Source organism: Patiria miniata, unplaced genomic scaffold (genome assembly GCF_015706575.1).
Source record: "Patiria miniata isolate m_02_andy unplaced genomic scaffold, ASM1570657v1 HiC_scaffold_4, whole genome shotgun sequence".
NCBI classification, from domain to species: Eukaryota; Metazoa; Echinodermata; class Asteroidea; order Valvatida; family Asterinidae; genus Patiria; species Patiria miniata.
Window position 1 is genome coordinate 1,313,738 of NW_024037071.1, and position 13,865 is coordinate 1,327,602.

General features: G+C 39.3%; 1 protein-coding gene across 1 annotated transcript; it reads left to right on the forward strand.

Annotated features, from left to right (window-relative positions):
* The first annotated feature begins 3,627 nt into the window (after positions 1-3,627).
* Positions 3,628-12,343, forward strand: LOC119739844 (E3 ubiquitin-protein ligase RMND5A-like). Its single transcript, XM_038214949.1, has 9 exons — positions 3,628-3,832; positions 4,831-4,976; positions 6,419-6,556; positions 6,842-6,942; positions 7,505-7,671; positions 8,377-8,542; positions 9,727-9,829; positions 10,770-10,924; positions 11,941-12,343. Exons 1-9 carry the CDS (start codon positions 3,697-3,699, stop codon positions 12,002-12,004), a joined length of 1,176 nt encoding a protein of 391 aa, XP_038070877.1. The 5' UTR covers positions 3,628-3,696; the 3' UTR covers positions 12,005-12,343.
* Positions 12,344-13,865: the final 1,522 nt, after the last annotated feature.

Genomic DNA, 13,865 nt, shown 5'->3' on the forward strand with positions numbered 1-13,865 from the left:
CTGTGAACGGGTGCGCGCCAGCATTGACGCGGCGCGTGCAGGGTTGCTTTAATTCGGCATTTCAGTGCGTGACACTGGGTAGCTACAACTGGCTGATTGAGAACTTGTCCACGACACTGATTTTGGGCGCAATTCAAAACATGACTCGGCAACTTTTGAATTGAAACAGATATCTGAGAATATTGTGGGTTTTTTTTCAGAATCTACAGCATTCACTGAGCTAAAATTTCATCAGGTTAGTTATTAAGCACCCGTCTTGAGATTTTGAGCACTGCTGTTGTTTCAAACGGGGGAAAAAAATGCACAAATGACAAATGATCTACCCTACCAATAACGGACCAATATAGACATAATTTCTAGTTTTGATAAAATCACTCCATTCAGTCTTGTAAGATATTCTAGTCTGCTAATTTCTTCCTGCCTGATTTTGCTAAAACGCAAGGGAAATTTGATTGTCAAGTATATCACTGGTTCCTGCCGTTAGCTCTAAATGGAGGGATCCTTAAAAACAAATCTTTGCAATTTTCTGGTTGACACTGGCTGGGCTTGTTTTTCTACAGACTGATCCGGTGAATTCAGTTTATAGAAACCATTACTGCGATAGCAGCACACTCTTGCAAAATTCAGCACTCCTGTGACCAATAGGGTTCTCAGGATGTGCGCACAGCTCAACTTCAAGAACATGTGCGACCTGCATGTCAGTTGGTTATCCATAATGCCTTCTATTTTTGTTTGAGTGTATCTCTTGAAGCAGTCAAAACTGTGAGTGAGTGCGGAGATCATTGTTTATAGAAATTGTAACAAAATTATTGTTCGGAACAGATTTAGGTTAATGTACATGGAGATGAAACTTGTCAAAATTGGCAATCAGCTAATTCTACAAAATGTGGTTTGTTAATTAGTAAAATCAGTGATAATCAGTCAAATCAGCAAAATCGGGTTATATTTGTTGTTGAAATACTGAGCACTGAAATAACTATCCATCTGAATTTGTCCTCTGAGGAGAAAACTAGTTTTAACTATGTTTTTTAAAAAAAAACTATATTATTCTGACGTTGAAAACAACATCACAATATAGCTTTTATTTTTAAATTAATTTCAGTCAAACTTGTAATTATGGTCTTGGCTTTACGCTGAAATTCTATGCTTCCAGCATAGTTAAATTTTATCTTCCATCAAGGGAATAAACATATTTTTTATATTCTATGACAATTGGTTTTAATCGTAGATAAAACAGTAAATTTCTTTTACAGTCTTAGTATTGATGGTCCTAATTCTAACCCAAGTTGGCTTATTTTAAAAGAAAAAAGGAGGTATCATTTCATACAAAAATACTACAATAAGATTCAATCTTATGAATAGAATAAAAATAAAATGTGGTTTGAGAAGACGAGAACAAGCAGTTTTAGATATCTGTTGTAGTATACATGTGGTATCAGAAATGTGAGATTTCTGAGACTCATAAATAACACTGAAGTATTAAAGATTATTAAGATTCAGCAGGGCCTTATGAAAAGACAAAACTTAACCTTGAACAGTTGAGGACAAGAATGTTTCTCGCCTCGTTGGTCTCATACCTCTGAGGACATTTTCAAACATTTAAGGTTTTTCTTTTCCATGATTTGAGGATTTTTCTTTGTCAGATAAAGGGGTTGGTGGCAGTATGGGAAGGGGGGTTGAGAGTATGGGAAGGGGGATGAAAGATGTGTACCATGGTGCAACACCTTCTGAATTATTATAGATAGTTTCATGAAATACTAATACTTTTAACCTGAATTTGTATATTTTAGTGTGACTAATTCTTCTTAATAATTATGTTCATTGTGTATTAAGTACAAACTATCAATGCATAATTAATGTTATAAAACTTTACTTGTCTTTTTAACATTTTAAAATTCGGTCGTTATGCAAAAAATCTTGGTTGATGGTATATTTTTATATGTGATTAGATGTGCAAATTAGACATATTTCAGCATGAGTTCGGTTTTATTGTGCAGTATATTGTGAGCTTCTGAACATGATTTAAGTTTTTTTTAGCAACCATGGATATCGGGAGTATTTTATGAGGGTGTTTTAACACAACCTTAAAAATCTTGATATTTGATCCAATATGTGACACATTCTGAGCAAAATGTGACCAAAAAAACAAAAACAATTTCACCCATATTTTATGTTCCAGTTTGTGTACCCTGTGTTTTCAATCGACTTTACTTCTTTTTATGTTAAAGAAAACATATGATATCTGATGTAATTTCTGATATTTGCAATAAAATATATGAAAAAAAGAAGCTTATGCGGAGTATAGATCGTGTTTACATTTGTTTACAAATTGAATGGTGTAGTCATCACTTTCCTGATGCCAACTTTTACGAACTTGATCACATCTGCACTTCATGTGTATCCCTTGAAATGTGATTGGTGTCGCAGTCCAGTGCATTTTCAAAGGGTTTTCTAACAAAATTTGAAATTCTTTGTCAATAAATATTTCTGCAATGACTGACCTTCATTGATAAAATAATAATGATGAAAAACAGTGGCGTTAGGATGCAACATTCTTTCCAAAATACCATGTAAAAGGTGCATTTTGAAAGTATTTTCTAACAAAATTTGAAATTCTTTATGTCAAAAAACATTTCTGCTATGGCTGACCTTCATTGAGATAATAATGATGAAAAAAAGTGGCGTTAGGATGCAACATTCGTTCCAAAATAACATGTAAAAAGGTGCCTGTTTGAGTTGCCTGTATGTCGCGTTGCCCCATAATTGGTATGACGTACGTCACAGGTAGCGTATATAGACTATCATTTAATTTCTGATTTGTTCGGTTGTGTGGCCAACCGAAAGTCTCGACTTGCGAATATAATGGCAATAAAAGCAGTCAATCTTTATTAGCAAAGATGTTTGTTTAAGGCCAGGGAATAAAATCAAAAGATGATTTATTTTCGGGTAAGGATCGTGTTTTATTTAAAAATCGTTCCCCGTGCTAGTTTTGAGTTTCACCTCCGGAAAATAGAGTTGTTGTTTTTTTCAATTGCTCTATTCCTAGCAAAATAAAAGTTAGGTACTTTTGAATATAAAGACATCGAGCGAATAAAATCCACCGTCGTTTAGTTATTGAATTATTTCTTCCCAAAAATATAATTATTTGCTGCCAGACAATAATTGGGCTCTCGCTTAAAATTGGCTAAATAAAATTATTTGACAAACGGCGCCCCATACGCAGGGTGGATTCATTTGTGTGCAAAATAAAAGCACTTTTACAGAGGGTTGCAGACGCCCACAATCGGAATATATTTTTTCATTAAAACTAAGCATACAAAATGAAAATTCGTTAGAAGAAAAAAAACTTTTTTAAACAGCACAGGGCCCTGAAATCGCTGAATTTCCCCCTTTTTCCCCCTTTTTTTTTTGGCCTTTTCCCATTTAGTACGGAGAGGGGAAATACATGAAAGAGTGGCAATTATGTGCAAGCCTGTATAGAGAAATTTATAAAGCGGAAAAGCGGAATTTGTACGGGAAAAGTTTTCAACGTTTTTGTCTCGGGAGTTACAAACCCCCCCCCCCCCCCCCCGCGAAAAATAGTCAGGAATTTAAGTTATAATATAGAGGGCGCTATTAAAAATCTCTGGAATGTAGTTTTACCGGAAGTCACGTACGTTTCATATGATGCGGTAAACAAAGAAGGAAATCTTCAACATGGACGCCTGCCTGAGTGTGCAAAAGGAAGTCGACAAAGTTCTTGGGAAATTTGATGGAATCAAAGCTCATTCCGCTCGTACTTTAGAGGAACTGATCGAAAGCTTGAGTAACATAAGACAGGAGTTGTCGAGTGGTGAGAATCATTTTAGAAATTCAATTTCTAAAATGCAATTGCAAGTTCGGTGATACTTAGTTGAACGCAATTCGTGATAAATAGGCATGATTGGGTGCGGTGGTCGAAGAGGATGGGGTTCTTGTTTTGACGATCGAGGGAAAACATGGGTGAACTTTAACTTTTGGTAATAATTGGTGGGGAAATATCCTTATGAAAATTATCCCAGGAATAGACCCTAAGGCCTAGGCCTAGCTAGGCCTATATAAATATATTTAGGGCCTGTTTTTTATTTTGTTTATATTTTTTATGGGGCCGGGGGGGGGGGGGGGGGGGGGGGGGGTGGCATTGTAAGTAACAGTTATAATTGAGTTTTTACTAGCCCCACAAATGTGGCTGAAATGCTGGACTACCTCTGTATGTCAGCCACAAAATGCTATATGCCCTGTGCGAGGAAGGTCCGATTGCTAGTAGAGAAGCAGAAAATCAAACTAAGATCGGACTTTAATATTGTCACTTTATAATCACACAATCCTGTCTACAAGTAAACTGCTAAATAGCATTAGCAAAGAAAACCGTTGAATTTATTACCTTCAGATGTCTAGTTATCTTGTAATTTCGGGTTGAATTCTGATGAATTTCTGCAGCTGCCATTGTTCACAAAAGCGTCATGCTGCAATGGCGTCATGGCATGCATGGGTTGTGATAATCGCGCCCACACTAGCTTGCATCAAATTTTGGCAGAGTGCCTCAGTACGGCTGTTGCCTGTCATTCAGTATTGGTCAAAAGTGCCAGTACAAGGGCAGAAAATATGAGGGAAAGTTCATAGAACTGTAAAGACTTCTTTTATATATAACGTTTGGCCTATACCAGCTCAAACAGCACCCATTAGATATGAGCTGATGTAATGTTTCAAAAGTCACACTTCCAAACTTCAACCTTCCAACTTCGCTGAATTGGAAGTTTTCAGTTGGGTTAAACACACATTATTTTTAGTAATTATATTTTTATTTTGCAGCGGAGCCGCACACTGAGTTGAACAGAGTGCATCAGCTGATTCTCAGCTCCGCCCAGAACAGAACCAAAGACATACTGACCCGAGTCAGCAATGAGCACAAGGACATCCACAGCAGCGTCTCCAAAGTGGGCAAGGCCATTGATAAGGTCAGTGTACATGTACATGTACAGGTGTGGTCTCTGTTAACCCCATAAATGTACATGTATACATGTCTGACTTACTGGGACTCGGCATTTAGAGCCACACGGCAATGCAAGCTAAACGAAAGGTTTTGTTGCCTGAATTTGGAATCTACAGGGTGAGTAACAAAAAACGAAACCCAAATGTCAGGACTATTGTTTTGTTGAATTTCTGTATTTAGCACTTTCAAAATCTAGGACATGAAAGCCAGATTCATAAGCTTTCTTTTAGTACAAGATTCATTCAAATCACTTATGTACTTTTCAAGTTGCGGAATTTTAAACACAACCACCGTTTTAAAGTTCTGTCCACGGATCACAAAAAAAGGTGCAAAACGAAAACAATTCACACACATCCTTATGTGATTTGTTGTCGTTTTGCTGAAAGAACACTGAACTTTTTGTGATCAGTGGACAGAACCTTAAAACTGTGGTTGTGTCTAAAATTCTGTAACTTTAAAAGTACATGAGTGATTTCAATGATTTTGTACTAAAAGAAAGCTTATGATTTGGGCTTTCATAGCCTAGATTTTGAAAGTACTACATGCAGAACTTCACTAAAACAATGGTCCCAACATTTGGGTTTCGTTTTTTTTTTACTCACCCTGTACACTGACTTTCACTTGGGCTCAATTTCATGGCTCTGTTAACCACAGAGGCTTGCGGGTCTGCTATTGTAAGCAAAGAATCTCTGTTCACCCTATCAGAAAAAACTGGTGCTGTTGGTAGTAAGTGTGTTTCACAAGTTAGCAAGGAATTTCAGCTTGTGTGGGTTCAGATTAGTTGACATATTTTTTTTATAGGGCTTTCCATGGGCATTTGTGGTTTTAGAAATGCAGAACGGCCTGATTCAAGTTTTAAGGGAAATGCTTGAACCGCGGTCAGTGCCCATCAAGAATGCCCAGTGTTAACAAACCAAGTGGTCCAAACCGAGCAGAAACAAAACGACTTTGTGTTTTGATTCACATCAAATTCTGATCAGACCAAAACCTGAAAAAAAGGTTCTGTGTTATGACATAAAGTTAAATAGTCGCTGATACTTTGAGTGGCATGGGTGGCTTGTGCATAAAGCGCTCGCCTCTCACCAAGGTGACCACGGTTCGAATCCTGGCCGCAGATCGCATGTGAGTAGAGTTGTGCGTTGGTTGTCTCCTGTGCCACGAGGGTTTTTCTCCGGGCCCTCCGGTTTTCCTCCCTCCGGAAAAATTAAACACTTTCGATCTCAGGCTGTGCTCCGTGGTCATATTATGGGTCGATGTGACCAGCAGCCATAGGCGCCTTTACGTGCCAGCGGCCCGACCACATTGTAGCCGCGTCCTTCGCAATTCAGCATACCAGCTGCGAGTAAGGATGATTAGCCTCCCAAATTATTATACTTGACCATTCATACTCTGATGTCTTCTCGGCAGAATTTCGCCAGTGAGCTGATCCAGCTGAACTCTGAACAGACGTTTGAGTCACCGGAGAGAATGCGGCTTCTCAATGAGGTCATCTGTGAACACTTCTTACGGCAGGGTATGCTTGATATAGCAGAAAATCTGACAGAGGTACGAATAAATAGTGCAAATACACATTCACATTATTTATACTGATGTATTTTAGAGACCACGTGTTTCCAATTGTAGATTTTTAGAATGTGATAATAATAAATTATTCTGCCTAAAATCGTTTTGAAGAAAACAATTATTGAATGGGGTTTCAAAATGGGGTACACACTTTTCTACGTGCACTAGCAACGGAATCCAGTTGCTAGACACAAAGCAATTTGTTGCTTCAAATGAAACAAAAATTAACCGTGGATAATTGATACTTCTTCTTTCTTTATCAATCAGGAGGCTGATCTAGACATGTTAGACTCGGCCAAGGAGCCCTTCATTGAAATTAATCAGATCCTGGAGGCCCTGAAACGGAAGGATCTTCGGCCAGCAATGGCGTAAGTATGCAGGCGAGATCTTGAACTTTCAAGCACAGTACAGATACCATGTTAGGTTGCGCTATGCATACTACTTTTAGATGTAGAAACTGACCCTTGAGGGTTAGGGTTAACCTAACCCTGCCAGACGCAACACAGTGCATCAGGTGGAAAAGTCTGGTGCACTTTGATGCATTCAGCTGTCAACACCAGTGCATAAACGGCCACTTTTGAGACAATGCGAGCTAGTCCCATAGCACAGTGCCACAGTTGTATCCTGCTGCGTTCGGGGACCACAGACTCTGATGCAGTTTGGCCTTGAGACTTTTTGCCTGATGGATCTTGCTGCACTGGGCAGGCTTGTCACTTAGACAAGTGTTGCATGTTGCTGCGTTTGGCAGGGTTTCTAGCCAAAATACCCTTGAGGGTGTTTAAAGAAAGGGCCACAATAGTCATTTCTGATACATTTAGAGTGAAGTTAATTATTTTCAATATGGAGGGGGGAGGTTGAGAATATTTCATTTGCTTTCCAGTTAAACATTTTTTTTCTTCAATATTGTCTTTCCTCGTTGATTGTTCTCAGTTGGGCAGCCAGACACAGGGAGCAGCTTCAAGCTCAGAATAGCTCGTTAGAGTTCAAGCTGCACCGGTTACGCTTCATTGAGCTGATTAGCCACGGAGGGGCCAAACAACAGGAGGCGCTGACATTTGCAAGAAACTTCTCCTCGTTTGCCGAGGGCCATGCAAAAGGTTGGTTTCACATGAAGGACAGGAAGAACATTTAAATATTGGTTTGGATTGGATAAGTATTGGTTTGGATGCTTGACCAGACTATACCAGATCAGACATGATTTAGCCACACTGGCTGCTTTTTATTTTTAGACAAAAGCAGATCAGACCAGACCAGACCAAACCAAATAGGACCAGATCAGATTAGACGAGAGGGAACCAAACTAGACCAGACTAGACCCGTCCAGACCAGACTGGACCAAACCAGACAAGAACAAACTAAACCAGAGTAGGCCAGACCCAAGGAGACTTCACCAGACCAGACCAGACCAGAACAAACCAGACTAGAACAGTTTAGAATAGACCAGACCAAACCAAATTGACCAGACAGACTGAACTAGGCCACACTAGACCAAACTAGACCTGAAAAAAAAAAGACCAGGCTAGACTAAACCAGACTAGAACACTTTAAAACAGAACAGACCAGACCATACAGACATGACCAGACTAGACCAAACCAGACTAGAGCAGTTCAGACCAGACCAGATCAAAATAACCGGAACAGACCGGACAAGACCGGATCAGACTACACAAGCTTTTAACTAGAGTGGTGTTTGGGTGCCTTGTGGGTATTGCATCATATCCTATGGTGAACATTTGTATCCTTGCACCTCTAATTCAGACTAATGAGAGCTAATACTTGTTCTGTCTTTCCGTCGTCTTCAGAGCTTCAGGTGTTGATGGGCAGCCTCCTATTCATCCGTCAAGGCCTGGAGCACACGCCTTACTCTCATCTCCTAGATCCCATCCACTGGGATGACATCTGTGACGTCTTCACCCAGGATGCCTGTGCCCTGCTGGGTCTGTCGGTGGAAAGCCCTCTGACAGTCAGGTAAAAGGATGGGTTCTAGAAACAAAACTTGGAATCCTTGGAACAGTACACGACCACCTCAAGGCCGGTTCATACTTAAAGCTATAGTCCATCATTTGCAGCCATCCGAAAAGTAACTGGCGTAATTATTGTTGAAAAACAAATTTAGTGGAAAGATAGTAAGGGAACTAAACTCCCTGTGAAATTATTCTTTCTGGGAAGCTGTCATTTTGAAGTAATCAACGAAAGAAGGTATTTCCAACGGTGATTCTTAAGAAGTACCGTAGGAAAATTTAAATTAGTAGTTCGTTTTGTTATTCAGCGCAGCGCGCGCAAGTATTGGAACGACGCACACGCGCGCGCGGTTGTTATAATTCGTCGGATATCAGTGCGCGACGTCGCGTATAGCTGCAATTCAAAACATGATTCAGTAACTTTTGATTTGAAATTGAGATCTTAGAATGCTGTTTTTCTCGGAATGTACAGCTGAAGCTTAGCTGAAAGTTTATCAGGTTAGTTGCTTAGTATCCTTTATTAGATTTTGAACTCTTTTGTTGCTTCAAACGAACAAAATGCACAAATTACAAATGATGGACTATAGCTTTAAACCTTAATGCGAATGCGAAGCGAATACGATGACGTGAAATATTCACTGTAAAATTCGCTCGAGTTGGAAACTTTAAAATTTTTACGAATTTGCAGCTTCAACACAAATTCCCATTTGTGTTCATTTTTCGTGCTGAGTATGAACAAAACTTGTTGCGTATCTCCACTTACCCAAATTTGCATTAGTGCATAAGTGCGTAACCCTTTATCCGTCGATCATATAAATTTGTACAATATGAATATGCATTTTGAAACCCGACTGTATAATGAACCCCCTCGCAAAAACACGTCAACTGATCACTTTTAAGATAACAGCAACGTTATACAATGATAAATCCGTCACATTTGTTGATAAACCTGTCAAGTTTTTGTTCAAAATTGTGCATTTTCCCACTTTTTCAATAGCAGGTGCTAATTTCAAAGGTAGGCTCTCTGTAGCTGGTGTGCTTGAGGGAATAATGAATAATTCGGTTATTTAGGGGGAATTATCGGATGAAGACAATGAAGAAGGTTTGCTGAATGTGTTGTAGTTTGTATTGCGATTCTTGACCGCCAACGCTTGGTAACTGTTGCCAGTATTATTCCTTGATTCCATACAGTATATCAGCTGGCTGCGCTGCTCTGCCAGCCCTACTTAACATCAGACAAGTAATGCAGCAGAGGCAGTGCCAAGTAGTGTGGAACGCAAAGGATGAACTTCCGGTAAGTTGTAGTTTATAAGATACAGGGTATCCCCCCAAAAAGTTGCACAAGCAGATATCCCTTAAAGGGAAGATACAACATTTGCAAACATCACAAAATGAAATGATCAAATTATCACGAAATACCTTACTGGATTGCTAGGAAATGACAGTCTAAAGCATCCTGTAAAATCGTGGCTCCTGGTATGCTGACATTTTCAAACAAGATTGTATTTTTCCAACGCTGGTCGGCCGACCAGGGTTGGAGAAAACTGGCTTTTTTCAAACACTGCTCCTAATTTTTCATAATTAGTTATTCCACATTTTCTTTGCAATTGATTACACACCTGTGAAAGGGTACAAGCCTGCTAGACTGATTCTCTGACCTTACAATTCCCTAAAGTCTATAAATTGCTCTGTTTCATCTGAAGTGGGGTCAGGGAACCAGACTATAAGAACTTGATTGGTTTTCTTGGTTTTTCCAGCATCTACAAGCCCAAAACGTGAAATAAGTCATGCTAACAATATTTGCTATGTTATTGATCCTCCAAATTTATTTATTTCTGAAAATTGCAGCAAAAGCAAATGTTGTACATTCCCTTTAATTTCTCAAAAAGTACTTAAAATGAGTATTTCATTTCGATGGAGCATATTAATTACACTCTTGTGTATAATCAGTGAAAATGCCATGGAAATCTGTTCATGCAAACCAGAGATCTAACAGATTGTAAAAGGCTGTGGGCTTTTCACCCATTCCAATGGGATTTACACAGTCAGTGACATCAGTGCATCAGATTGTCATGGGCTTTTTCACTCTGTTGTAAATTAAGTTAATTGTGTAAATCCAATCCCGTTGGAATGGGTGAAAAACCAATAGCCTCTTCCAGTCTGTGTTCTTGTTGTACCGTGACAGTTAGTTTTTAGAATGGCCTTTTTTAAAGATATTTTTGTCATCGTTTTAGATTGAGGTTGATCTTGGCGAGAACCACCGCTACCATTCCATCTTTGCCTGCCCCATCCTGCGACAGCAGACGTCAGAGACCAACCCACCAGTCCGCCTGACCTGCGGACATGCCATCTCAAGAGATTCCCTCAACAAACTGACCAACGGAAACAAGTAAGTGGGACGTTTTGCTTACGGGTAGTTTTAAAATAATATACCCAAAAAAGTATCACCTACAATTATCTAGATACCTACCTGGTTTAAAAATCATAAAATAAAGAAGAGAACAACGACATTATATTCAAAGGCCAGGTTTTTGAACTAGTAGAGTAAAGGAAAAGCCATTACTTCTCCCACCGAAAACCCAGGAACACAATGACTACTGTTCGCTTCTATTGATTTCGCAAAGTCAGTTTTAAGTCATGGGATTGACAAAATCCCTCAACAAATTGTCATGTCTCTCCGTTAGTTAGTTAGTAACAAACGTTCCAGTGACAGCCTTCGATGGGTAGTAATCAACTTGTCCCTCAGGGCCTTGCAAAGGGTATATCAACTCGTGCCTCAGGCCCGGGCCCTCTTTTTTTGCACTTTCATGGGTCTCCACTGACCGCCTACTAATTTAATGTAGTCCTGAAAAAAGGGCCACTAGGGTCAAAAACCAGATTTTTGTAACTCAAAACACTACTCCTTCCAGAAATTACATGGCACAATCTTGTCACTCATGCATGAACGCAAAGGCCAAGTTCGGGCAAGGACCAGTGGTTGATTTGTGACGAACCTTACGCCTGCGCACTGATACCAACGTGCGAACGTCTCTAGTCAAACGCTGGTCAAAATGTCATCGCAAAACTTCTGGATCCTGGCTCTCTGCTGTACGTTATGAATGCGCGCGGCTATGTTACCAGCGAAGCAACCAACCCCAGTAGGCTGGTTCCAAATAGTCGACTAGCGTAGTCAACCACCGTTGACTAGACGGAGTTCGGGCAAACGTTAGTTAACCATTGGTCAACTATAGTCCTTGCGCGAACTTGGCCAAAGTCGTTGGCCCGCAGCTTCCGAGATCATTTCAAACTTGTTCCGACATCAATAACTGTTGTCACACATCCCCTATGTCCCTTCAAGCAGTGCCTGTGATCATAACCTTATGAATCAATCAGCTAACGTTTCCATCCAATTTGTTTTCTTCACAGAATCAAATGTCCATACTGCCCTGTGGAGTCAACGCCGGCTGAGTCAAAACAACTCTATCTGTAGTGTAGCTCAAAGGCTCAGTGTAGACCTTTTAAATCAGATATGTACAGTGTGTCACCTCGTCGTGATTTTTACAATTTCTTTTTTTCTTTTTTCTATTTTTTTTTCTTTTCCCCCAGTTTTTGCACATGAAAATATTTGAAACCAAAACCGTCAAACTCGAAAGTTTGGTTTCCGATTGCACCAGTCAGTGTTTTACTGGTAAGGAATTCGCGACCTCCTCTATCAAAAGGAGTAATACCGGGTATGTGATTCGATCAAGCTAAATGAGTCGTTTGTCTGGATTTTTCATTTGGAGATTCAGGCCAAAATAAGGTTCACTTCATCACATCACTTCATCACATCTCTTGGTGTTCTGACTTCCATAATTTTTGAACTAAAGATGGTATCAGCATGCGGTTTCCACAGCAGTAATGCTGAGATTCTGCTCTTTTCAAATCTGTAAAAAAAAAAATTAATTGACCAGGGTCGACAAACGACTCATTTAGCTTGATTGCATCACACATGTCCAAAGGATCTTCTGTGTGCTCAATTTGTCGACAATTTGTAAATCGATTTCAGAATGAAAAATTATTCTGACAATGTAAAAATGGTATCGCTTAGAAAAAACAAGTTTTGGAGCAAGGTTTTGAGACCAGTGATATTGGAGGGAGGATAGCTGTGGTTGGTGTCAAGTTGAACTTACCAGTGTAAATGTGATTGTTTGATGGAATGCATCACATTATTGCACTCGTCTCACACTAAGATGCTACATGTAAGGCCAAAAAAAAAAAAAATCGGTCTCTGGTCAGACCGAAGTTTCGAAATTGATGCGGCGACGCGGGTTTTTTTTGTGGGGGGTGGCTTTTTTTTTTTTTCAAGCTTGAATTGTACAGACAAGGTGGGTACTATTTTGCTTGTTTGTGTCCTCATTGTACATTGGTGTCCTCCATAATTTGCCTTGGTGCCCTTTATCATTTGCCTTGGTGCATTTTCCCCATTCTTTGGTGCTCCTTGGTAAAAAAATTTGAGGAGGTGCGGCAATAGAGGGCGCTGTTGTAGCTTCCGTGTTAATTTGAAGAGAAAAAAAAGTTGACGCGCATGATTAAAAACGACGCGCGCGCTGACCAGAGACCGAGTATTTTTTTTTTTGGCCTAAAATTGCAGGTATGTAGGAACAATGGTAATTACCAAATTTTTTCATAAATCTTGGAATAATTGGTTACCAGACTCTCACAGGGTGGGTTATTTGTGCACAAAATGAAAACCTTTTTTCAGAGGGATGCAGACGCCCAAAATCCGAATAAAGTAGTATTTTTTTCCTGTTAAAACAGAACTTACAAATTCAAAATTTGCTAAAGAGAAAAAACAGTTTTTTAAGAGCACGGGGTGTCCATCTTTAATAGGGTAAGGTTGAAAAGGGTTCGAGTATTTGAGTGAAATGAAGCACTGTGTATAGTTTTTGTACATATGTAGCACTATAGTCAGTTACGTGTAGTGTGTCTCATATTTATTAAAGATAATTTTGTAATTTAGTATTTTGTATATATGAATGTTTCGGAAACATAAAGGTATCACGAACCCGTCTAACTCAATGCTTGTAAGGAGTACACAAAGGGGGGGGGGGGGGGTATAAACACTTTTCTGCGATTTCTTAATTTTCTGAAGAAGAAAAGCACTTACAACACATGTAATCTCGGGGACAGAAGTACTGGAAAAAAATTTGTTGTAAAATGATTTTGCTGGGTTCAGTTGGCCAAAAGGCAAATTCGCAACAATCAATATAATACTCAAAACCTCACTAAGAGTAAAATAGGAATTACCAGAGACCTTGTTGAATGGTTTTATTTATTTGTGTCTAAAAAAAAAAAAAAAGCATTTTCTA